General features: G+C 38.2%; 1 protein-coding gene across 2 annotated transcripts in view; it reads left to right on the top strand.

The window, feature by feature from the left end:
* PDXDC1 (pyridoxal dependent decarboxylase domain containing 1) overlaps positions 1–26,571 on the top strand; it is a 57,156-nt gene that overhangs the window by 3,476 nt on the left and 27,109 nt on the right. For both annotated transcript variants that reach the window (XM_061209933.1, XM_061209934.1), the window contains exons 2-8: positions 16,305–16,378; positions 16,884–16,949; positions 19,570–19,650; positions 21,383–21,529; positions 22,706–22,895; positions 24,592–24,660; positions 25,483–25,561. In XM_061209933.1, coding sequence (XP_061065916.1) covers positions 16,305–16,378; positions 16,884–16,949; positions 19,570–19,650; positions 21,383–21,529; positions 22,706–22,895; positions 24,592–24,660; positions 25,483–25,561 — 706 coding nt within the window. The remainder of the gene's footprint in view (positions 1–16,304; positions 16,379–16,883; positions 16,950–19,569; positions 19,651–21,382; positions 21,530–22,705; positions 22,896–24,591; positions 24,661–25,482; positions 25,562–26,571) is intronic.

Genomic DNA, 26,571 nt, shown 5'->3' with positions numbered 1-26,571 from the left:
AGCGTGACAACCAAAAACACCTCCAGTTGAGGCAGTTGTGCCCTGGGGGTGAGAGGATCCCCTCTGGTTGAGAACCACTGACTTAGAGAATCTAGAGCTGCACTGTCCACCAGCCACATTTTTTTTAAAAATTTATTTAATTTATTTATTATTTTTGGCGGCGTTGGGTCTTTGTTGCTGCGTGCAGTCTTTCTCTAGTTGCGGCCAGCAGGGCTACTCTTCGTTGCGGTGTGCGGGCTTCTCTTGTTGCAGAGCACAGGCTCTAGGTGCGCAGGCTTCAGTAGTTGTGGTGCGTGGGCTTAGTAGTTGTGGCGCACAGGCTTAGTTGCTCTGCAGCATGTGGGATCTTCCCAGACCAGGGCTCGAGCCTGTGTCCCCTGCATTGGCAGGCGGATTCTAAACCACTGCGCCACCACGGAAGCCCCACCAGCCACATTTGGCTATTTAAATTTAAATGTAATTAATTAAAATTAAATAAATTTAAAATTCATTTCCTCAGTCACATTAGCCACATTTCAAGCATTCAACAGTCACAATGTGGTTTGTGGCTGCAGTACTGGGGCAGCACAGATAATAGAAATGTTCACCACAGAAAGTTCTATTGGATAGTGCTTTAGAGCGGGGCCAATTTATTTATTGGTCCGTATATCTAATTCTTGTCTCTAAAAGAGGCAACCTCGACCCTGTTTCTGACCTAAATAATTACAACCAAACCCATTTTTTACTGTTGTACTCATCCTGAGCTAAGTCCCCCCCTACCCCCTTGGACCTGATTTTGGAAAATTCTGTTACCACCTTACTGTTTATAAGGAGCAATAGGAGCTGCGTGGATGGAACATTGCTGATCATTACGATAAGGACGACCAGAATTTCTGTTCCTGCTCTTTACTTAAAAAGCTCATGAAAAGAACCCCTACTAGCCAAGCTTGAAATGACCAGTTTCTGTGATAAGCCTTTGTAGATCCCTCTCTTACCTAGAATGGAAGGACTTCCGTGAGGATATGATAGCCTATAACGTTACTGTTCATTTAGAGCTGATCTCTATATCATCATGATTGAGGGTTTTGCGTACAGGTGCATGGTGCCTAAGGCAGTAAATGATTATCAAATGCTGGGTGTCAGGGAAAACGAAGCACAAAGTTCCTGATCCTAAAAATTTGTGGCGTTGGTGGTTCTCGATTTATTCAAAATTTCAGCTGTAGGTAGCAGAGCTGTTGGTGGTCCCCAGTCCTGTGTGTTCCACCTTATCTAGAATTATGAGTTATAATTATAGATAGCAGTTGCTTGAGCTTAAAGTCATCTGTTTTCATCCGAAGCAGAAACCTGTTTTTACTTAAATTTTTTATTGCTGGCCAACTATGGTCAAAGCCCAGTCTTGAGTGCTGAGAGAGACACAAGGTGAATAAGACATGATCCCTGGGAGAGGTTACATTATAGTAAGGGGCATACAAGTTTAGGCAAAGCCTTGTATAGCAAAGAAGGGTAAAAAGAATCCCAGGAATTAAGAAACAAAGGGCATCGAGTGAGTGACCAGGAAAGAGTATGTGGAAGAGATTCTTTAGGTAGAATATTTAGTTCAGAATCATGGCTTTTCTAGGTTTGTTTTAAATGTAAATATAATGTAGATTTTTACTTTATAATATGTTTGTGCCTAATGTTATTGCTGGTAGAACATAAGAGAAAGGAAGCCATTTTACCTTTTAAAGTTAGATATAGAAAATATGCCTCCAGTCACTTTGAAAATGTTTAAAAATTCCTTTCAGAAATTTAATTTATCTAGCTTAAATTAAATCCATTCCCTCCAAACAATAGTCAAGGGCCATAAAACTATTTTGAGTTTAATATTTTGTTTATTTAATTTCTGTTACTATTGCAGTAGTTTTTGTTTTTTGTGGCAAATGCTAAGTGTTTAGCTGCCTTAAGGTTAGTTAGTCCTTGAGGCCCAGCCTGGGGCCCTGTCCACTTTTTTTCCCCCAGTGCCTGTGGAAAAGGCATTCTGAGTTTCAAATGACTGAGGGCAAAGTAAACGTTTCTGAGATCTTTTTCCTATGCGCAGAAAAACAGAAACAGCAAAGTAAAGCCTTCAATTTGAAGGTGTAACTCAGGGACATTGAACATTTTGCTACAGTGAGATTTTCAGGAGCCTAGTGAGACTGAATTACTTATTAGACTGGACATTGTATTGGGTGCAGTCATATGAAATTGCTGTTTTTGTCCCCTAGAAATATCTGGATGTTGGCAGTTTCACACAGTTTACAGTTTTACAACAGTAAAGGTCTGAAGATACATAGAAGGAAGGAATTGATGGGTTCCTTTCCTTAGAATTATTATTTTTAAGATAAGGTTGGCAACATTAAACCTGCATAATTCCAATTCAGTTTTGGAAATAATGATATTGATAAGGGTAATGGATATCTTTATCTTTCTGAATTGATCCCCCAACAAGTCCTAGGAAACACCTTCTTTAAGAAGCATATCTTAGTGACTTATTTTTTCCAGTGACTATAGCATGTTTTGCTTTAAGCAATTTTCTTTTTGTTCCAGAATAAGTATGTGATTCCAGATAAACTAGTAAACTTCTTAGAAATAGAGCTTGCCTGTTGTGGTATTTTTCCATCCGTGTAGTTATCGGCAAACACTCATAATAAAATGTCTAAATGAACTATATGTAAAATAGATAACTAATAAGGACTTTACTGTATGGCACAGGGAACTCTACTCAATACTCTGTAATGGCCTATATGGGAAAAGAATTTTAAAAAGAGTGGATATATGTATATGTATAGCTGATTCACTTTGCTGTACACCTGAAACTAATACAACATTGTAAATCAACTATACTCCAATAAAAATTTAAAAAATAAAAAATAAAATAAAATGTCTAAGTGAGTTGATTCTCTTGGAATACATTTTTTGAAATTTAGACTTCGATCATGTATCTTCCCATCATGTATCTTAAGGCAAGTAAATTGAATGCCGCTTTTTTCCTTCTGTGTACTTCTATTTTTTTTTTTAACTGTTTTATTTATTTATTTATTTTTGGCTGTGTTGGGTCTTCATTGCTGCACGCGGGCTTTCTCTAGTTGTGGTGAGGAGGGGCTATTCTTTGTTGCGGTGCATGGACTTCTCATTGCGGTGGCTTCTCTTGTTGTGGAGCACGGGCCCTAGGCGCGAGGGCTTCAGTAGTTGTGGCACGCAGGCTCAGTAGTTGTGGCACACGGGCTTAGTTGCTCTGCAGCATGTGGGATTTTCCTGGACCAGGGCTCGAACCTGTGTCGCCTGCATTGGCAGGCAGATTCTTAACCACTGCGCCACCAGGGAAGTCCCTGTCTACTTCTACTGACGCCAGGTTTGATCTGGTGTTACTAACTTTGCTGCCTCCTTATTGCTACCAGATTTTCCCCGCTCTTTTGTATATTTTTGCCCCTTTTTTCCCCTATATGTTGTTTTTTGCCTCTTTTCATGAGGGATTTGTAAGTTTAAATACTAACACCTCATGCAATATTTGCAAATCCCTCTTCAACTAAAATATTATGCTTAATGAGCCAATAAGTACAGTATGTCTTCATGTTCTCACACACTCAAGCATAAAGTCCACACTCAAGCGTAGTTAAAAATAAGATTTTCCAAGAGTATCCAATTCTTAAAAGATAAACATAGATGAAAGTGCCTTGTTCTTAATTAAATACTTTTCTGTTGGAACTACACAAAAGTATTTACAGATGTAGAAATTGAGGCTCCAATGAGTGAGTCAGGTTTGCAAGGTGCTATTATTACCTTGGAGAATCCCTACGTTTTCTCTCATTGTTGACCCATAAGGAACAGCTGTGTTCCTGAAGCAGCTGCTGCTGTTCTTATTGCTTCTCTGAGATGTGCAGTATTTGGGACATTTGTTTAGTGCTAGACAGCAGGCATTCTTTGTGTTTTCACCTGGGAGGAAAATATATGGTTTTTGGAGAGTTGATACTTGCATGCTTATCACTATCCAGGATTAACCTTGCTTAGAAAGCTGTGGAAGGCAAAAGAGTAGGTGAAATGTTAGAAACATCAATTCAGAGCTTTATCTGATCACGTTGATCAATTGAAGAAAGGTAGTGATTTGTTTTTTATTGAAGTATAGTTGATTTATAGTGTTGTGGTAATTTCTGTGTAGTGATTTTTTTTTTGTAAGTCTAATGCAAATGTTGGAAACTAGCATTTGTTAACATCAAGGCCTTCTATCTGGTACGATCAGCTGGTATTCTCACATGCTTTAGTTCTTCTTCTGTCAATAGTCCTAGAACCCCCCAAAATGAACATTCCTCCCCTGAAAAAAGTTTATTGAAACATGGTATTGTATACTTCTATTATTAATGAATGTTTTGATTTATATATTTTAAAATTACTATTTAAACTTCCCCTTTTCTGGACGTTGCTTCTTTTTAAATGTTTAGCTCTGCGTTTTTCAAATAGCAGTTATTCATATACCATCTTTGTGAATTTTGTCACATCAGTTACCACTTGTACTGTTATTTGCTTAATATTTCTTTTCAATCGACTAAATCAATTCGACCTCCTTCTTTAAAATTGAGGAACAATTTATATACAATAAAAATATGCACTTTAATTATACAGTTTGAGTTTTGGCAGTTGTGTATAGTCATATAACCACCAGCATAATCAAGATATGGAACATTTCCATCTCCCTAAAAAGTTCCCTTGTGCCCCTTTGCAAGTGGATCCCAGATCTGCTTTCTGTCACTACAGCCCTTTTTTTTTGAACTTAGATTTGTGCTAAACAGTAATGTTTATGAATTCAGGGTTTGAGGTATTATTTTTTCCCTAATTCATGTGAAAGTAAATCATATAGTTTTTGGTCACACTTTGGTAGGCTGGTTTAACTGAAGAAAATGTATACAAGAGCTTGATTAAGCATTTGAAAGCTGAGAAAATTTTAAGTGACTGGAGAGCAGTAGTTCCCAAATCTTAGGCCCTAAGATTTTATTATTCTTCTGCTGTAGTTTCCACTTTTGAAAGGTTATTATAAACAACTTCTCAGTTAATAAACTTTATTAACAAATGATTGTTTATTCCATTACTAATAACTGGATGTTAATTTTCAATAACATCCATTAAAATAGTGGGGAGTTTTCCCCCCCAAACTGCAGGTTACATCCTATATATGAGATGTCAAATCAATTTAGCAGGTCATGACCAGCAGTTTTTTTTTTTAATGAAGTAGAATAAAATGATAAATATAGTGTGTTCCGAATAATACGGGTAGGAATAATACCAGTGTTATCTCATAACTAAGTTGATATAATTCTAGCCAAAAGCAAAAATAAGTGATTTTTTTCATTAACCCATGTTGCCTTACTCCAAATAAATTTATAATTTCCTACTAGCTTGAAAAATAGAGAATTACTTCCTGACCTCCTTTACTATTTTATCTTGCATTTGACTTTCAACTTTTTTCCTCCAACATTTAAATTGTGAGAATTTTAATGATATTTTAACATTATGTATATACTATTTCTTCTTTTGATAGTGGCAGGATATTTTAATATTTAATATTTAATATCCCACACTGACTAAAAGTGATGGAAATCAACTAGTATAAAAATGATTGTTGAAAAGATGCTTATAAAAGGATGAATGGCGGGGCTTGTTTTACAAAATGAGCTGTCTAGTTCTGTGACAGTTATCGTATGAACAATTGAATGGTTCTCCTTAGGAGTTTTGAACTTGCTTTAAGCCATGCCGTGCATCTATGTTAGACGTAATTGAAGCAAAAATACTGAATCCACTTCATTACACAGAATCAACATAGCTGAAATATAATTTACAAATTTGCAATCTAATGACTAACAGTCTAATAATGGTTTCTGAATCTTCAGTAGTGAACATGTGGTAGTTTTGTAATTAGAAAATGAACCTGTGGATATACACACTCCATAGGTGCACAGGCTTCAGTAGTTGTGGCACGTGGGCTCCGTAGTTGTGGTTCGCGGTTTGTAGAGTACAGGCTCAGTAGTTGTGGCGCACGGGCTCAGTTGCTCCGTGGCATGTGGGATCTTCCCGGACCAGGGCTCGAACCCATGTCCCCTGCATTGGCAGGCAGATTCTTAACCACTGCACCACCAGGGAAGTCCCGTAGGCCCCAGATTTTTAATCAGGTCACTGTACTCAAGATTTAAATGAGGGGGACTTCCTTGGTGGTGCAGTGGTTAGGAGTCCGCTTCGCAACAAGAGAAGCCACCGCAATGAGAAGCCTGCGCACCGCAGTGAAGACCCAACGCAGCCAAAAATAAAAATTAAAAGAAAAAAGATTTGAATGAGGGAAAATGTACTCAGATATATTTATAGGTAGGAAAAGAAGTCTCTTGTAGCAATACTGTGTGATCTTGAGCATTGAGACAAGTGCCGTGGGCAGTACTTGCACTGCGGTGCACTCCTTTCAAATTATATGTCGTCCTTCATTTTACCTTATAACTCATAAACAGCCACCACTGCAAACATTTGCATGGCCTTCGCTAGGTGGAATACTGGTTTAAGATATGAAGTAAACATTGTAGTAAAGGCTAGGGTAACTGTACATCCTGGTTTGCCCAGGACTGTCCCAGTTTGTACTTGTTGTCCTGACTTAATTATTAATAGTATTGCCTTGCACTCTTAAAAATGCCCTGGGTTTGGGTGATAAGTTTATGGTTGGGGCTGTTGCAGAATAGAAATTTTACCTATAGGGAGAGTCTTCTGATATACTAACTTTATCTAGGTGAAAACATTAATCAAGCAAGGATTATCTTTATTTGTTTTTTAATTAATTAATTAATTTTATTTTTGGCTGCGTTGGGTCTTCGTTGCTGCGTAGACTTTCTCTAGTTGTGGCGAGCGGGGGCTACTCTTCGTTGCGGTGTGCGGGCTTCTCATCGCGGGGGCTTTTCTTGTTGCGGAGCACGGGCTCTAGGCACACACGCGGGCTTCAGTAGCTGTGGCACGCGGGCTCAGTAGTTGTGGCTCGCAGGCTCTAGAGCACAGATTCAGTAGTTGTGGTGCATGGGCTTAGTTGCTCCACGGCATGTGGGATCTTCCCGGACCAGGGCTCGAACCCGTGTCCCCTGCATGAGCAGGCGGCTTCTTAACCACTGCGCCACCAGGGAAGTCCCAAGGATTATCTTTAAAATGAGACCTTACTTAGCTCTAATTATGGTTCTTGAGACAAGAGCTTTTTCAAAGTGTGAGTTGCTTTGTTTACTTTTTTTTTTTAACTGTTATTAACATTTTGTTAAATTTCCATTTGATCTCTTGTTTAGCATGTTATTTTTTTTATTAATTATTTTATTTTATTTATTTATGGCTGTGTTGGGTCTTCGTTTCTGTGCGAGGGCTTTCTCTAGTTGTGGCAAGTGGGGGCCACTCTTCATCGCGGTGCGCAGGCCTCTCACTATCGCGGCCTCTCTTGTTGTGGAGCACAGGCTCCAGACGCGCAGGCTCAGTAGGTGTGGCTCACGGGCCCAGTTGCTCCGCGGCATGTGGGATCTTCCCAGACCAGGGCTCGAACCCATGTCCCCTGCATTGGCAGGCAGATTCTCAACCACTGCGCCACCAGGGAAGCCCCTGTTTACTTTTTTGATGAAATTGAAGAGCAGTATTGCCTAGTGGTCAAGAGCACTGGTTCTAGAGTAGTACAGACCTTGTTTTAAATTCTGGCTCCAAAGCATACTAACTCTGTGCCTTTGGGTTAGCCAGGAAGTAATGCATGTGAAGGTGTTAATTAGATGATGCTTGAATATAGCAAGCAACTCAGTAAGTGTTAGTAATTATTAAGGATCACAAATCTTATTGAGCCCTTTTTCTGTGCCAGATCCTGTGTTAGATGCTAAGGGTTGAAAAAATATGACGTTCTTCTGGGAACGTGGCATAGAATACTATTTTTTTTCTTCCTTCAATATTGTAAAACAGCCTCCTTCTAAATACCGAATAATGGACATCTTTATTCAACTTAATTCTTCACTCATTTTGGTTTGTGTCTGGCTGTTGCCCTGCTGTTATTTATTAACATTTATCACACAAGTACTCTGGCACTGTAACAGGTACTGAGGATATGAAATGCGAATAAGAAAGTGGTTGCTGCCCTTAGTAGAAGCTTATGGAGGCATGGTTTAAGGAACCAATTTATAAATATTTTTCTTAGAGCATTTCTTGACGTAAGGCCTAATATCTTGCAACTGGATAACATTTATATTTTGGATTATCCCGTTAACACAAGCATGTGAGGGTCTACATCATATTCACGTTTAATTGATTCAAATTTAACTAAAAGTGCTATTTTCCCTACCCACCCGCTACCCACTCCCCACTGTCCCCACTTCACTGCCTACAAGAGAGTAGGAGCAAGAACAATTTAAATGTCAGCCTTTCCATTCAATGAGTGTGTGCTTGCTCTCTCTCGAGAGACTCGGATGGAGAAATGTGACGCTGCACTTCCCTCTTGCCTCTCTCAGTGTAAACATCTTGTCATCACATGTGATTCTGGTGTTTAAAAGTAAGTATTGTCATATGAAGTGACTTCTAAACTAAGGCAACTATTTTGTCTATTCTTTTTTTTTTTTTTATACTGCAGGTTCTTATTAGTCATCAATTTTATACACATCAGTGTATACATGTCAATCCCAATCGCCCAATTCAGCACACCACCATCCCCACCCCACCGCAGTTTTCCCCCCTTGGTGTCCATATGTCTGTTCTCTACATCTGTGTCTCAACTTCTGCCCTGCAAACCGGCTCATCTGTACCATTTTTCTAGGTTCCACATACATGCATTAATATACGATATTTGTTTTTCTCTTTCTGAGTTACTTCACTCTGTATGACAGTCTCTAGATCCATCCACGTCTCAACAAATGACTCAATTTCGTTCCTTTTTATGGCTGAGTTATATTCCATTGTATATATGTACCACAACTTCTTTATCTATTCGTCTGTCAATGGGCATTTAGGTTGCTTCCATGACCTGGCTATTGTAAATAGTGCTGCAATGAACATTGGGGTGCATGTGTCTTTTTGAATTATCGTTTTCTCTGGGTATACGCCCAGTAGTGCGATTGCTGGATCATATGGTAAATCTATTTTTAGTTTTTTAAGGAACCTCCATACTGTTCTCCATAGTGGCTGTATCAATTTACATTCCCACCAACAGTGCAAGAGGGTTCCCTTTTCTCCACACCCTCTCCAGCATTTGTTGTTTGTAGATTTTCTGATGATGCCCATTCTAACTGGTGTGAGGTGATACCTCATTGTAGTTTTGATTTGCATTTCTCTAATAATTAGTGATGTTGAGCATCTTTTCATGTGCTTCTTGGCCATCTGTATGTCTTCTTTGGAGAAATGTCTGTTTAGGTCTTCTGCCCATTTTTGGATTGGGTTGTTTGTTTCTTTAATATTGAGCTGAGTGAGCTGTTTATATATTTTGGAGATTAATCCTTTGTCCGTTGATTCGTTTGCAAATATTTTCTCCCATTCTGAGGGTTGTCTTTTCGTCTTGTTTATGGTTTCCTTTGCTGTGCAAAAGCTTTGAAGTTTCATTAGGTCCCATTTGTTTATTTTTGTTTTTATTTCCATTACTCTAGGAGGTGGATCAAAAAAGATCTTGCTGTGATTGATGTCAAAGAGTGTTCTTCCTATGTTTTCCACTAAGAGTTTTATAGTGTCTGGTCTTACATTTAGGTCTCTAACCCATTTTGAGTTTATTTTTGTGTATGGTGTTAGGGAGTGTTCTAATTTCATTCTTTTACATGTAGCTGTCCAGTTTTCCCAGCACCACTTATTGAAGAGACTGTCTTTTCTCCATTGTATATCTTTGCCTCCTTTGTCATAGATGAGTTGACCATAGGTGCGTGGGTTTATCTCTGGGCTTTATCTTGTTCCACTGATCTATATTTCTGTTTTTGTGCCAGTACCATATTGTCTTGATTACTGTAGCTTTGTAGTATAGTCTGAACTCAGGTAGTCTGATTCCTCCAGCTCTTTTTTTTTCCCTCAAGACTGCTTTGGCTATTCGGGGTCTTTTGTGTCTCCATACAAATTTTAAGATTTTTTTGTTCTAGTTCTGTAAAAAATGCCATTGGTAGTTTGATAGGGGTTGCATTGACTCTGTAGATTGCTTTGGGTGGTATAGTTATTTTCACAATATTGGTTCTTCCAATCCAAGAACGTGGTATATCTCTCCATCTGTTGGTATCATCTTTAATTTCTTTCATCAGTGTCTTTAGTTTTCTGCATACAGGTCTTTTGTCTCCCTAGGGAGGTTTATTCCTAGGTATTTTATTCTTTTTGTTGCAATGGTAAATGGGAGTGTTTCCTTAATTTCTCTTTCAGATTTTTCAGCATTAGTATATAGGAATGAAAGAGATTTCTATGCATTAATTTTGTATCCTGCAACTTTACCAAATTAATTGATTAGCTCTAGTAGTTTTCTGGTGGCATCTTTAGGATTCTCTATGTATAGTATCGTGTCATCTGCAAACAGTGACAGTTTTACTTCTTCTTTTCCAATTTGTATTCCTTTTATTTCTTTTTCCTCTCTGATTGCCGTGGCTAGGACTTCCAAAACTATGTTGAATAATAGTGGTGAGAGTGGACATCCTTGTCTTGTTACTGATCTTAGAGGAAATGCTTTTAATTTTTCACCATTGAGAATGATGTTTGCTGTGGGTTTGTCATATATGGCCTTTATTATGTTGAGGTAGGTTCCCTCCATGCCCACTTTCTGGAGAGTTTTTATCATAAATGGGTGTTGAATTTTGTCAAAAGCTTTTTCTGCATCTATTGAGATGATCATATGGTTTTTATTCTTCAATTTGTTAATATGGTGTATCACATTGATTGATTTGCGTATATTGAAGAATCCTTGCATCCCTGGGATAAATCCCACTTGATCGTGGTGTATGATACGTTTAATGTGTTGTTGGATTCTGTTTGCTAGTATTTTGTTGAGGATTTTTGCATCTATGTTCATCAGTGATATTGGTCTGTAATTTTCTTTTTTTGTAGTATTTTTGTCTGGTTTTGGTATCAGGGTGATGGTGACCTCATAGAATGAGTTTGGGAGTGTTCCTTCCTCTGCAATTTTTTGGAAGTTTGAGAAGGATGGGTGTTAGCTCTTCTCTAAATGTTTGATAGAATTCACCTGTGAAGCCATCTGGTCCTGGACTTTTGTTTGTTGGAAGATTTTTAATCACAGTTTCAATTTCGTTACTTGTGATTGGTCTGTTCATATTTTGTTTCTTCCTGGTTCAGTCTTGGAAGGTTATACCTTTCTAAGAATTTGTCCATTTCTTCCAGATGGTCCATTTTATTGGCATAGAGTTGCTTGTAGTAGTCTCTTAGGATGCTTTGTATTTCTGCGGTGTCTGTTGTAACTTCTCCTTTTTCATTTCTAATTTTATTGATTTGAGTCCTCTCCCTCTTTTTCTTGATGAGTCTGGCTAATGGCTTATCAATTTTGTCAGTCTTCTCAAAGAACCAGCTTTTAGTTTTATTGATCTTTGCTATTGTTTTCTTTGTTTCTATTTCATTTATTTCTGCTCTGATCTTTATGATTTCTTTCCTTCTAACTTTGGGTTTTGTTTGTTCTTCCTTCTCTAGTTCCTTTAGGTGTAAGGTTAGATTGTTTACTTGAGATTTTTCTTGTTTCTTTAGGTAGGCTTGTATAGCTATAAACTTCCCTCTTAGAACTGCTTTTGCTGCATCCCATAGGTTTTGAATCCTCGTGTTTTCATTGTCATTTTTCTCTAGGTATTTTTTGATTTCCTCTTTGATTTCTTCAGTGATCTCTTGGTTATTTAGTAACGTATTGTTTAGCCTCCATGTGTTTGTGTTTTTTACGTTTTTTCCCTGTGATTCATTTCTAATCTCATAGCATTGTAGTCAGAAAAGATGCTTGATATGATTTCAATTTTCTTAAATTTACTGAGGCTTGATTTGTGACCCAAGATGTGATCTATCCTGGAGAATGTTCTGTGCATACTTGAGAAGAAAGTGTAATCTGCTGTTTTTGGATGGAATGTCCTATAAATATCAATTAAATCTATCTGGTCTATTGTGTCATTTAAAGCTTCTGTTTCCTTATTAATTTTCATTTTGGATGATCTGTCCATTGGTGTAAGTGAGGTGTTAAAGTCCACCACTATTATTGTGTTACTGTCGATTTCCTCTTTTATAGCTGTTAGCAGTTGCCTTATGTATTGAGGTGCTCCTATGTTGGGTGCATATATATTTATAATTGTTATATCTTCTTCTTGGATCGATCCCTTGATCAATATGTAGTGTCCTTCCTTGTCTCTTGTAACATTCTTTATTTTAAAGTCTATTTTATCTGATATAAGTATAGCTACTCCAGCTTTCTTTTGATTTCCATTTGCATGGAATATCTTTTTCCATCCCCTCACTTTCAGTCTGTATATGTCCCTAGGTCTGAAGTGGGTCTCTTGTAGACAGCATATATATGGGTCTTGTTTTTGTATCCATTCAGCAAGCCTGTGTCTTTTGGTTGGAGCATTTAATCCATTCATGTTTAAGGTAATTATCGATATGTATGTTCCTATGACCATTTTCTTAATTGTTTTGGGTTTGTTTTTGTAGGTCCTTTTCTTCTCTTGTGTTTCCCACTTAGAGAAGTTCCTTTAGCATTTGTTGTAGAGCTGGTTGGGTGGTGCTGAATTCTCTTAGCTTTTGCTTGTCTGTAAAGCTTTTGATTGCTCCATGGAATCTGAATGAGATCCTTGCCGGGTAGAGTAATCTTGGTTGTAGGTTCTTCCCTTTCATCACTTTAAGTATATCATGCCACTCCCTTCTGGCTTGTAGAGTTTCTGCTGAGAAATCAGCTGTTAACCTTATGGGAGTTCCCTTGTATGTTATTTGTCGTTTTTCCCTTGCTGCTTTCAATAATTTTTCTTTGTCTTTAATTTTTGCCAATTTGATTACTATGTGTCTCGGCGTGTTTCTCTTGGGTTTATCCTGTATGGGACTCTCTGCGCTTCCTGGACTTGGGTGGCTATTTTCTTTCCCATGTTAGGGAAGTTTTCGACTATAATCTCTTCAAATATTTTCTCTGGTCCTTTCCCTCTCTCTTCTCCTTCTGGGAGAATGCGAATGTTGTTGTGTTTAATGTTGTCCCAGAGGTCTCTTAGGCTGTCTTCATTTCTTTTCATTCTTTTTTCTTTAGTCTGTTCCGCAGCAGTGAATTCCACCATTCTGTCTTCCAGGTCACTTATCTGTTCTTCTGCCTCAGTTATTCTGCTATTGATTCTTTCTAGTGTAGTTTTCATTTCAGTTATTGTATTGTTCATCTCTGTTTGTTTGTTCTTTAATTCTTCTAGGTCTTTGTTAAACATTTCTTGCATCTTCTCGATCTTTGCCTCCATTCTTATTCCGAGGTCCTGGATCATCTTCACTGTCATTATTCTGAATTCTTTTTCTGGAAGGTTGCCTATCTCCACTTCATTTAGTTGTTTTTCTGGGGTTTTATCTTGTTCCTTTATCTGGTATATAGACCTCTGCCTTTTCATCTTGTCTATCTTTCTGTGAATCTGTTTTGTCTGTTAACTGAAAAATCTGTTCAGTCTTGTAGGAGAAGTTAGCCGTATTGAACTTAGAGCCAGTATGTTGATATCCAATATGCCATGCCTTCCTAAGGGGTTTCAGAGGTAATATGACAACCCAAGAATCAAGCTGACTTTAGGTTCTTGGTCCTATAAGAGAAGTCAAAATTAGTAGGAGTCTGAATGGCTTCTTTCAAAAAGCGTATAATCTAATTGGGGAGAATACCTATACTGGAAAGATCATCTATAAAACAATTCACAGTAAAGGATGTAAAGAATCGTGAGGATAAATGGCAGTTGCATATTAGAATGGCCCCAGTTTCAAGCCTTCCGTCCTGTTGTCCCCATAAATACAATCATTTGTCAGGCAGTGAGTCCAGATTTTTGGTTTAGGAAAAAATGGTATCGATATCATTAGAGGGGATGTGAACATGTAAAAATGGTTTTATCCATAGGGGTTTCTTGGAAGTAGTGAATTGTGATTTAATAGGTAGGTAGAGGTGGATAAAAGGTACAAGGACATTTCAGATGGGGCAGATGTTATAAGCATGAAACATGGAGGTGTAATTGATCAAGCAAACTGTTTATCTTTTCATTTGGCCAGATGATCAGGGATTGATGTGTCACAGGAGATGAGGGTGGTAAGGACCATGACCAATTACAATTGTTAACGGAGAGCACGGAGACCCTTTTAGATTACTCTCTAACCCATCTGGTGCTTACATTTAAATCGTGATTTTTGTTGGAAACACCTGGGTTTTTTAATTTTTTTTTTTCCTCTAGTGTAAAAATCAGATCGGATGTGGCTATGTGATTATTTTCTAATCTCTTGTAGAATCAGTGTGATGTAATAGAAAGAGGCAGAAACAAATCAGGAAGCCAAGGTTCTGGCACCTCTCTGTCATTTATTAGTTCCATGAGCCTAGGCAAGTCAGTGTACCTCTCTAAGTCTTAGTTTCCTCTCCTCTAAAATGTTATACCAGAATCAGAGGTTTTCATGCTTATACTTTTTTTTCTTCTTTTTAATGAAACTTTTTACAAGTGAAACTTTACTTAAAACCCTATTGTTAAAAACAGCTGATCTCCTTAAGGCGGGGCAGAGAGGTAGCAGCTCCAACTGGCTACCCAACCCTTTCTCCCCAAAGTTCTTTCCAGGAGTCTTAAGGCTGAGAAGAACACAGGTGGGAAATCCCTGGACTAGACCCCTAAGGTCCCTTCTAGAATTAATATTTTCTGATACTTACATTGATAAACAGTAGAATTTCTTTAAAAAAAAAACAATTTTGAGGAGGTAACACAGTACTAAAGGTAATATACACTCATTGCACATCTACATTGTATAAACTATTACGAGGTACAAGAGACAATATGAAGAGAAAAGCAGATAAATACACTTGAAGTGTATTTGAAGAGTAAGGGGGGACAAAAGAGAGCTTCTGTGATTGTTTATAACCCAATTCATACTATATAGAGATTCAAGGCAACAAGATGGTCTCTCTCAAAATTTTTACGGAGATGCAAGAAGAAAGAAAGGAAAATGAGTGTTTCAATTCTGCAAGAATTTTTAAAAATTTGTTTCGTTTATGTTTTGAATGGGAGATAGATGTACACGTGGTACTAAAATCCAAAAGGAACAAAAGGATATGAACTAAAAAGACTCCCTCTGACCCCTGTAGCCACTCTTTGGAGGCAATCACTATTACTAGCTTGTGTAAGTGTCCCAGAGTTTTTAGAAGCACTTGCAGATCTTTGAGCGTATTAGTCTCCTGGGGCTGCTGTAACAAATGAGCACAAACTGGGAGGCTTAGAACAACAGAAATACATTCTCTCTCAGTCCTGGAGGCCAGAAGTTTGAAATCACTGTTGCGGGGCTGAAATCAAGGGCTGGCAGGGCTGCGCTCCCTCCAGAGGCTCAGGGGGAGTGTCCGTTCCTTTCTTGTTCCGGCTTATGTTGCTTGCCAGCCATCCTTCCCTGTTTGGTGGCTCCATCACTCCAGTTTCAAGGCCAACATCTTCAAATCTCTCTCTGCTCTGTCTTCACATAGTCTTCTCTCTCTGTGTGGTCTCCTTCCAATTCTCTCATGTGGATACATGTGATTGAATTTAGGGCTCACCTGGATGATTCAGGGTAATCGTGCCATCTCAAGATCCTTAATCACATCTGCAAAGGCTTTGTCACATAAGGTAACGTTCACAAATTCCAGGGATTAGGATGTGAATATCCTTTGGGGGGCTATTTTTCAGCCTACTACAACAGTAAAATGAATAGTATACTATACATACTTTTCTGGACCTTGCTTCTACTAGTGAAAAACTGGAATAACGTAAGGGTCCATTAATTCAGGACTGGTTCAATAAATTATAATACATCCATCAGATGCAAGAAGGTGTAACCACTAAGAAGAATGAAGTGGACCTGCTGACATGGAACCACATTCACTATAAAGTAGAAAAAAGCAATTTGGAGAGGTGCATATGAGCAAAGTGAAACTTTGGAGAGATACATGTCAAACTTAAAAGTGGCCTCCCCTGGGGAGTGGGACTTTTTTATGTTATACCTTTGTACTGTTGGAATTTTAAAATCAAACATGTTCTTTAATAATCCAGGTATTTTATAATAAATCCAGAAGAAAATGGACTTGCATTTAGTTTTTCTGGATGAATTATGTTGCAGAAGTAATAGAGGGTTGTTAAAATTTAACCTTTTGAAAATTTGTTTCTCAGATAGCAGACCCTACACTAGCTGAAATGGGAAAAAACTTGAAGGAGGCCATGAAGATGCTAGAGGACAGTCAGAGGTGAGCCTGTGGAACAGAAGTGACCCCATTAAATGTGTTCAACCTGCTGTGAAACTGGCGGCACTTGTTTCCTTCTGTTAAAGACACCTCTTGGTTTCAGAACATCACACTTAGCTTCAGCTGACTTTAAAATTGGTATTTGTCTTGGGTATAAGGTGCTTTGTAATTAAAGGATTTTGAAATTAAGGGGCAGGACTTATAATTTTCAGTTCTGCCTATTAAGAGTTTCATTTATTTAATATATTGACTTGAATCTATAAATACTTCTTACTGTATATTCAGGTCATATAGGGCATCAACTAACCAAGAAATGGGTTGAAGTATTATTATACTTTTAATATTATTTTCCTGAAACTAAACCCTACCCCAGCCTGGGGGCTGGGAGGAGAAGGCGAGGTGTGTGTTTCAAATCTCACATCAGTTACTAAGAGGTTGTGAGTAACATTATCACATGTTCATGCTCAAATGTTACAAGGTTAACAGGTTTTTATTTCCTTTAAATTAGAAGAACAGAGGAGGAAAATGGAAAGAAGCTCCTATCAGGGGATATTCCAGGGCCACTGCAAGGCAGGTAGGTGGCAATGAAGATAAGTACCTTTACTTACGGTGTACACTTTCTTTAAACCAAGATTTTACCATCACTGACTTACAATTTTAGTTTTAATGAGCACAAAGCAAATTGAGAGTTATATGCAGTGTAACATCAGAAAACTGAAATGCCATTGGTTGGTTGGTGATAACGCTAAACCTACTGTTTCTCCCCCTTTCCTGTTCAGAGTTTAACACAACCTCTTAACTCAAAAGTGATATGCAAACTCATAATTATAACTCAACTATCACACTTGGTTCATCCTTGAAACCAGTAATCTATTTGGTAGACTGAGCTTTATTGTGAGAGTTATTTTAACTTGATAAGATTTATCATTTTATTATATAGTAAATGAAAGGAAAACGTCAACTCTAATTTATTAGCAGAGTGGTTTATTTTTTGGCAACTAAAGCAAATCTGTCAAGTGTTTGTGACTTGAGCTAGCAGGGAAGAGGTCAGAAAAATAAGTAGTTATCCAACTAACATTTTCACAGGATGTTAGCACTCAATCTGGAGTTAAAGTCCCGGCCCAGTTTCCCTCAGACAAACTTATTATTTTTTTTATAACCAGGAAACTGTACGTAGGTAAATAGTACAACTCTCTTAAGTTGTCCTTTGACCTGAATATATATATGTACAATAAGTATGTTGCAAAAGAATAGTATAGAGGAAGGATCCCAGTGTGCCAATAAATGTCACATCTAACACACCCAGATACTGATTTTTTTTTTGGCTGCGTTGGGTCTTCATTGCTGCGCACAGGCTTTCTCTAGTTGCAGCTAGCAGGGGCTACTCTTCGTTGCAGTGCGCTGGTTTCTCATTGCAGTGGCTTCTCTTGTTGCAGAGCATGGGCTCTAGGCACGTGGGCTTCAGTAGTTGTGGCACATGGGCTCAGTAGTTGTGGCTCGCTGGCTCTAGAGCGCAGGCTCAGTAGTTGTGGCGCGCGGGCTTAGTTGCTCTGCAGCATGTGGGATCTTCCCCGGACCAGGGCTCGAACCCGTGTCCCCTGCACTGGCAGGTGGATTCTTAACCACTGTGCCACCAGGGAAGTCCCCAGATACTAATATTTTAAAATAAGCACTCCTGCTTGTAGATGAAGGGTGCTGACTTGAAGTCCTCTATGGGTGAAGTTCATTCTCCAGCTGAGAACAGGAACCAAATCTTGTAAGTCTCCTCATCCCAGGCCTACTGAAGGGAATTAAAGGGTTCCACTCATCCCACAGAAGTTTCCCTAGAAGACATACTACCAAGAACATCTGTAATTCTCAGAGTGGGAGGGCATTAATGGCACCGGTCAGGAGTATTCACACTAATAATGCTAATAGCCAGCGCCTGAGATAGCACTTCCCCAGGCATGGCATTCGGTGCTTTCCATGGACTAACAGCATCCTCACAGTTGTATAATGTAGGGCTTCGTGAGTTTCAGTAGCTTGCTCAAGGTCATGTGGCCTCATCTCTACACAATGTCCAAGGACCAGAGTCCCTCACACGTGAAGGTCAGCACCTTGAGGGGGATAGGTTTGGGGACATTGTTTTGATGGTGCTTTTTGAAAAGAGGTAACTTTTTTTTTTTTTTTAATTTATTTCATTTATTTATTTTGGGCTGCTTTGGGTCTTCATTGCTGCACATGGGCTTTCTCTAGTTGCGGCGAGCGGGGGCTACTCTTCGTTGCGGTGCGCAGGCTTCTCATTGTGGTGGCTTCTCTTGTTGCAGAGCACGGGCTCTAGGCGCACGGGCTTCAGTAGCTGTGGCTCACGGGCTCTAGAGCACAGGCTCAGTAGTTGTGGCGCACGGGCTTAGTTGCTCCGCGGCATGTGGGATCTTCCTGGACCAGGGCTCGAACCTGTGTCCCCTGCATTGGCAGGCGGACTCTGAACCACTGCGCCACCAGGGAAGCCTGAAAGAGAGGACTTTTTATTAGTCACATTCTCATTAATAGAGTGATAGTATTTTGACATCACATGTTTTACAAGTCGCCTTGCCATTGCTTAGAACTTCACCTTTCACATTCTTCTCCTAAGTTTCCACCTCCTCATGTGATGAGCGTTTAAAAACATATCTTGGATAGAAGTAAGTGTTTACACTCCAAGCGAATCTGCAGTTTCCCCAGCTTGGGGAAGAGGTAATAATAAATCATGCTTGCATTTCATGTTTAGCTCTGTTAGAACAAACAGACAAGACTCCCACATGGAGGGAAGCTAGATACACCAGTGACATTGGAATATTCTTGCTGCTTTTGTGACCTTCCAACAGCTTATAAAGACTACTTTGGCCCTTATTACATGCTTATTAAATAGTCTCCAAGATTCAAATGAACAGGTAGAGAAATATTGCTAAAGCTGGTGAAATTTTTAAAAATCAAATTAATATTTAGGAAGAAGATTTAATCACAAGTAAGGTTATTTTCAGAATTCAGTTGATAATTTGAGGTTTGTTTTAAAAATGATGTATACTGTATCTCAAAACACATTATTTCTTTCGTAGCTACTCAGTTAAAAAAGAAAACATGTCAAGCTAGTTTAGACGAGAGAAAATAGTGAGAGACTGGTGAGGGATGTGTGCTGTTTCCACCTGTTTGTCAGCTGTTTTTCTGTTCCGCAGTGGACAAGACATGGTGAGCATCCTCCAGTTAGTTCAGAATCTGATGCACGGAGATGAAGATGAGGAGCCCCAGAGTACCCGGTAATGAAGAACAGTTGGCAGCTTCTGTTTCAAAGTATATGTGTTCTTGATTTTGATAATGATTGCATTCTCACAAGTTTCTGCAGTAATAAGCTATATTTAATTCCTAGTTACATGTGATATTCAAATGATGTTCAGTTTCTTCAGAGAGACATTGACATATTTTAGATAATATATTTTGTAAAAGGAAGTCATTTACTAAAATCTTGTCGTTTTTATGGTCTTGTGTCTTAGGGAGGGGCTGGCACAGGGGCCGGAGAATAGCTGCTGTGTGCTTTTCTGTTTCTGATTGCTTCTGCTCCTGTGCTTCCGCCTCTGATTGCTGAGAAGTGCTGCAGCTGAATTCATTGGTGGCAGGCCACGTTGTCTGTGAATCATCTGTTTATTTTATTTCTGTTTATGCATCTATCAAGCAATTTATTTAGTTTCATTTTCTCTTTAATAGTTTTAAATTTAATTTTTTTGGAGTAAGTAATTCATTCCTCCAGTTCAAATTTCAAAATATAGAAAGGGTGTATATACAAAGGCAATTTTCCTTCTTACCTCTGCCTCCCTACCTTGTTCTCCTTCCTAGAGATAAGTTGCCAGTTTCTTGTGTATTTGTCAGAGATACTTCATGTGTATGTACACCCAAGCAAAATGTCTGTGCTCACCCCCTCCAGTACCTAAATACTATGCACGGTGTTCTGTGCCTTGCCTTTTTCATTTATGTCTTGGAGTTCCTGGCATAGCAGTATACAAGGAGCTTTCTCCTTTAAGAGCTGTTTAGTGTTACTCTGAATGGATGAGCCATATTTTATTTAACTAGTCTCCTTTTCACGTTTTACTCTTACAAACATTCCTACAGCCAGTAACTCTGTACATGTGTCATTTCTCATAGAAGAAGTGTTTCTGTAGATTAAAGTCCTAGAAGTGGGATTGCTGGGCCAGATAAGTTTGTGCATTTGTAAATTTGACAGATATTGCCAAATTTCCCTTCGTGGAATTGTGCCAGTTCACATTCCCACCCATAATGTGTGAGAGTACGTCTTTCCCCACACCTTTGCCTGAAAGGGTATTAGCAGACTTAAGGGTCGTTGCCAGTCTGATAGGTGAGAAATGATATTTCAGCATAGTTTTAGTTTGCATTTTTCTTATGAACCAGATTAAGTGTCTTTTTGTATGTTTTAAGACCCATTTATATTTCCTATTCTATGAACTGTCTCCTTTGCCCAGTATCCTGTCAATTTTTTGTTTTTTTCTTTTTACATTTATTCTTTATGAGGGAAATTAGTCCATCCACTTTAATAATATGTAAAACAATACCTAGTTCCCCTTGAATGTGCTGTATTATTATAAATAGCTATTTAATGCAGGGAATTGATGTTCATCTATTGATTCTTAAATTTTCTGCACATTTTATCTCAGCTCTACTCTCCATAGTTCTTCAACTGGTATTTAATTTAAAAAACTTTTTTGGAGAAAATTATTCAAAAACAGTTTGTGAATTTAGTTGGTATTCAATAAAATGGATATTTATCTCCTAGGACTTGAATTAAAAAAAAAATTTCCCCCCAAACTATTAATACCTTATGCATTGAATTTTCTAAATGTATCTCAGTGTCTGCCTTCTAGGCCATTAAATGCATTTCAAGTCTGACAGAAATTTCTGTGGAATAATGTGTCTCTACGTTTTATTTATTTATGCTTTGACTAATACTTTTTTTTTAATCTAATAAATTTTGATTAACAGAATCCAGAATATTGGAGAACAAGGTCATATAGCTTTGTTGGGGCACAGTCTGGGAGCTTACATTTCAACTCTGGACAAAGAGAAGCTGAGAAAACTTACAACTAGGATACTTTCAGACACTACCTTATGGCTATGCAGAATTTTCAGGTAATAAGTTTTTAGTTTCTGGTAAAGACATTTATGCATTGGGTATAGACTGTGAGAGATCTCTTTTCTGGAGCTATGCTACCTGGGTTCAGCTCTGCCTCTTCCCTTTCCTCTTGGAAGCGTTGCTTAACCACTCCATGCCTCAGTTTCCTTATCTATGAAATGGGGATAGCCTTAATATCTATTTGATGACGTTGTGAGGATTAAATGAACTAATGATTTAATATATGTAAAGAGCTGAGAACATGAGCACATACATGTTAGATAATGTCCACAGTTACTTGTTCTTAAGATTCCTAATTGGCACATGTTGATAGAAGGTACAGCAGTGAAATAGATTCAAGTATTTTTCATCAAAGTATTAGCTGTGCTTTAGTAGAAAGGAAATGCTGTCATAAGGAAGATGAGTATGTGTTATGAAATTGAAATTTGCTTTATACTGTGATAATATTGGCATTATTAAGGAATTCTAGCAGATTAAGGAGTCAGTAGAAGAAATGGGACCAATGGTATTTTGTGTTTATTTATGCTATTACGTTTATGGAAAAGGAATGTTTACCTAACGTTGGAACATTTAACTTGGGAGACTTGTTTTCAGATGCTGGGAAAGAGCTTGACCTGGCGAGAGTATGAGTTTGCCTAACTGTATGGCAAAGGAGAAATTTTCTTCTGTTCTAATAAAAATCCAGCACCTGTAACTGAAAATCTCTCTGTCCTTCTTTTTGGAGATTGAGAAGAATAAAATGTCCCAGGCAGATATTAGTGAAAGCAAAAGTTAGCCTGACTAGCATTTTTGACAGTTTTACTTAACTTTGGATGTTTTAGGGCTGAAACTACTAAGAACCATGCCTGCATTATCCAGTGCTGGCTTTCCTGTAAAGTAAGCCAGTCCATGATCTTCAGCCTTTTTATATCTGAGGGATTCCTATTCTCTACTGGTTTTCATAGTTTCTGCTCTTTCTGGAGCTGGGTGTGGATGAGGGGTCATTGCCTCTGTTCTTTATAACCTCCAGCTGCAGTGAGGTGTCAGCCCTCTGAGATGAGGGTGATTCCTATCTCCTTTCACTGATCTGGGTAATAGTTTCCAGGTTGAGAAAAGAATTACTTCCATGGTTATAAGACTGGGATATAAAATCAGAGATAAGAACATACTGACATATGGGTGTCTCTTAACAGGTATGAAAATGGCTGTGCTTATTTCCACGAAGAAGAAAGAGAAGGACTTGCGAAGATCTGTAGGCTTGCCATTCATTCCCGTTATGAAGACTTTGTGGTGGATGGGTTCAGTGTGTTATATAACAAGACGCCTGTTATATATCTAAGTGCTGCTGCTAGGCCTGGCCTGGGCCAGTACCTCTGTAATCAGGTAATGTGGCATAAGGTGGATATTTTAAAGAAACGATGTTTTGTTCTGTCCTGGAAGTTTTTCTTTAGCTGCTGTTTTTTTCAAGTGAAAAGAAGGGTGATTTTCTTATATGCTTGTTTTGTCATTATTATGTATAAATGTGTATTAATAAATTTAGATATATATATATGTATTTTTTTTTAGTTGCCCAAAGGCAACCACAGTCAACATTTTACTTTATTTCTTTTCAGACTTGGCTTAATCAGAGTGTATGTGTGTTTTTACATAGCTATATCTGGCTTTTTTCACTTACTGTTACAACAGGTTCATATCATGTTTTACCAGTTCTCCAAAGTAAAGTAGGTTTTTAATGTCTTCATAATATTCCTTCAAGTGAGTGTATAGTATTTTAACTGTTTCCCTTTTGGGCAATTAGAGTGTTTGCATTCTTTCGCTTTTTATGACCATTTTGAGGAAGTGCTGTTTGTATAATGCTGTTATGGACATCTTTGTGCATGAAGCTTTTCTATACTTTGGGTTGTATTCCTCAGATGGATTTTCAGAGCCAGTCTAGAATTATTAGATCAAAGAGCATTACCATTTTTTAAAGTTCATGGTAGCCTGATTACGGGGCTACCTTCAGTCAAGAACTTGTTAAGCCTCTTGGCCAAGAATGTTTTAAAGCAAAACCCATAGGATTGGAGGGGTTGTCTTTTGTAAGATGGAGGAGTCCAGGGAGATACATAGGGGAAACTCAGGGCTTAAGTTGATTCTGAGCTGTGGTCATTGGTGGCAAGAAATTATGTCCTCTTCTTGAGGGTGTACAAAATAAGGAGTTTTGCAATATCTCTGTAGAAACATGAAACAAATTACTTATTGAGTACCTACTGTAGGCCAGGCTCTTATGGACCCAAAGCTGTCTTGGAACAGCAGTCCAGTCTGCAAAAGATGTGTGAGAGTGTTCTGTTAAGTGGGAAAGGTAGGTGGCAGAATAGTCATGTTCATGTTTTAAAAAGTGTGTACATGCTTATATGCATATGTTTTTTATACCTAGAAAAATATATTTATATAAATGTATATATTTTTGCCTAGCAATTATCTGCAAGGTTCTATACTAACCTGTTAACAGTAGCAGATTGGTGGCTTATGGGGGGGGGTATTTTCACTTTTAATTTCTATAATTTTTTATTGTGTGTTTTACTTGGGTTTCACTTTCATAATTTAAAAGAAAAATTCTTTAAGGGGAAAAAGTGTGAATAAAGTGCTCATTAAATTTTTGGTCTTTAAATGCTTCCAAGTCTTAGTTATACAGAGCAATATGCTGCAAATGTTAAAAAAAATCCTAAAACATAAACTCCTTAAGGATTTGGAAGCTAAAAATGAGGAATATAAAATTTATTTGACAATTACTGTTTCCATAATGCTGACTTCATTTCTCTCAAGATATGCACATCTGCTAGTCCATATCTGTTGCTTTTTAGGAATGGGTAGACCCATAAATAAGATACTGTACTTTGAATGCCTTTAGCCAGTTTTATTTACCACTAATCCTTGGAGGAAGGATTCTAAATTATCCCCTCAAATGCTCATATTAAGAGTTCCTAAGGAGAGAGAATGTTTAAAAAGAATAATTGTGACTTAGAGCCACAATCTTTTGGGGACATAAGGGAATGGTGACAAAGATCTTTCTTGTTAAATTGCATGTTTCTTCTTGCAGCTTGGCTTGCCCTTCCCCTGCTTGTGTCGTGTGCCCTGTAACACTATGTTTGGATCCCAGCATCAGATGGTGAGTTCTTTAGGTTTATAAAATAATAAAGAATTGTGTTTTGAAACCGTACCTTCCTTTAAACTGCAGTTCTGTTTGCTGGCCTTCAGATAATTATTAGCTTATTCATGGATTGCTTAGATCTTCCCATTGCATAATACATGCAGCCAGGTTTGAATGTCCAGGAAGGCTGGCTGGCATAAAGGTGAGGAGCACCTGGCTCTTAAGGAATCTTGTAATCACTGTATCACCTGTCTTACGTAGAAACATGGAGTCCAGTTAAGCCTCAGAAATTCCTTCTAAAGCTCATTCTTTCAAATGGTTATCACTGTTGCCTGGATTTATGAATGGGCAGATTTTGATTATTGTAATCCTTGGCATTGGATTCTGCTCATTTTTAGACATGCAAGTGATATGCCTTTCCATACTGAAGTCAGAAGCAAAAAGGATAGGTTTTAGGGTTCTGCATTTCTTTTTCAAGGTAGTTAGATTTTCTGGTTCAGATACAACAATGAGTAATATCAGAGATACATTTTTGGTTGTTTTTGGGGGGGGTTGAGAGAACACTTTTTTTTACTGTAGATGTTTAAAACTAGAGAAATGTTGGTTCTGTATATGCAGTTTCTAACTTTAATCTCATTTAACTGATTTTTCTAGTTAGTCTTCAAGGAAAACGATTTTATTTTCACAACTATGATTGGAGAAAAAAGGAAAATTGTCAAGAAAAGAATTGCTTTGTTAAATTTTGAGAGTCATCTGCTTCTTTTAGAAGTTATAATTTTTCAGTGTATACGCTTTTATGCTGGTTGTCTCATGTTTTTGTGGTTTGTCTTTCAATCCCAGGACGTTGCCTTCCTGGAGAAACTGATTAAAGATGACATAGAACGAGGAAAACTGCCCCTGTTGCTTGTTGCAAATGCTGGTAGGTATCATGAACCTGAATCTTCCATTTTGGACATACAAGAAAGAGGCTAGGTAGTTAGCCTAAAAGAGATCAAGTCTTACAAATGTTTGTGTGCCACTTGTTTAAGGAAGTCAGTATCAGCACTGTGGTGAGAATTACAATACTAAAGTTTTAGCTCATTAGATTCCCTTAATTGTTGGTTTGTTTTGGGAGTTCTTGTTTGTGTGTATATACTTTTTCATTTAGGTTGTGCTTCTCTATTCCTTCATGTGCTTCCTTTCTAAATTGAAATTTTTTTTTTTTTTTTTTTTGGCTGTGTTGGGTCTTCGTTGCTGCACGCGGGTTTTTCTCTAGTTGCAGCGAGCAGGGGCTATTCTTCATTGCATGCATGGGCCTCTCATTGCGGTGGCTTCTCTTGTTGCAGAGCACGGGCTCTAGGCGCACGGGCTTCAGTAGTTGTAGCACGTGGGCTCAGTAGTTGTGGCTCGCGGGCTCTAGAGCGCAGGCTCGGTAGTTGTGGCGCACGGGCTTAGTTGCTCTGCGGCATATGGGATCTTGCTGGCCCAGGGCTCGAACCCGTGTTCCCTGCATTGGCAGGTGGATTCTTAACCACTGCACCACCAGGGAAGCCCTAAATTAAATTTTTAAATGTCACATTTAAATGTCCGCCTTTGAGACAGCAGGTCAACTACCACTTTCTGCTGTGCTCACCAGATTGTATTCAGCATTGTACTTGAAGCTCTAGACAGTGGAGTAAGGCAAGAAAAATAATTAAATGACATACAGATTGGAAAGGAAGAATGAACTGTCTTTATTTGCAGATGGCATGATTGTATAGGTAGAAAGTCCTAAGGAAACCACAAAGAACAGCCATTGGAACTAATAAGCAGATCTATCAAGGTTGCAATGAACAACTGAAATTGAAATTTAAATGCCATTCATAATAGCATCAAGAAAAAAACCTTTATGGATAAATTGAACAAAATAATGCAAGATATGTACACTGAAAACTACAGAATGTTGCTGAG

Source organism: Eubalaena glacialis, chromosome 13 (assembly GCF_028564815.1).
Source record: "Eubalaena glacialis isolate mEubGla1 chromosome 13, mEubGla1.1.hap2.+ XY, whole genome shotgun sequence".
NCBI classification, from domain to species: domain Eukaryota; kingdom Metazoa; phylum Chordata; class Mammalia; order Artiodactyla; family Balaenidae; genus Eubalaena; species Eubalaena glacialis.
Note: the sequence above shows the minus strand (reverse complement) of the source record. Positions and strands in the feature narration are given on the sequence as shown.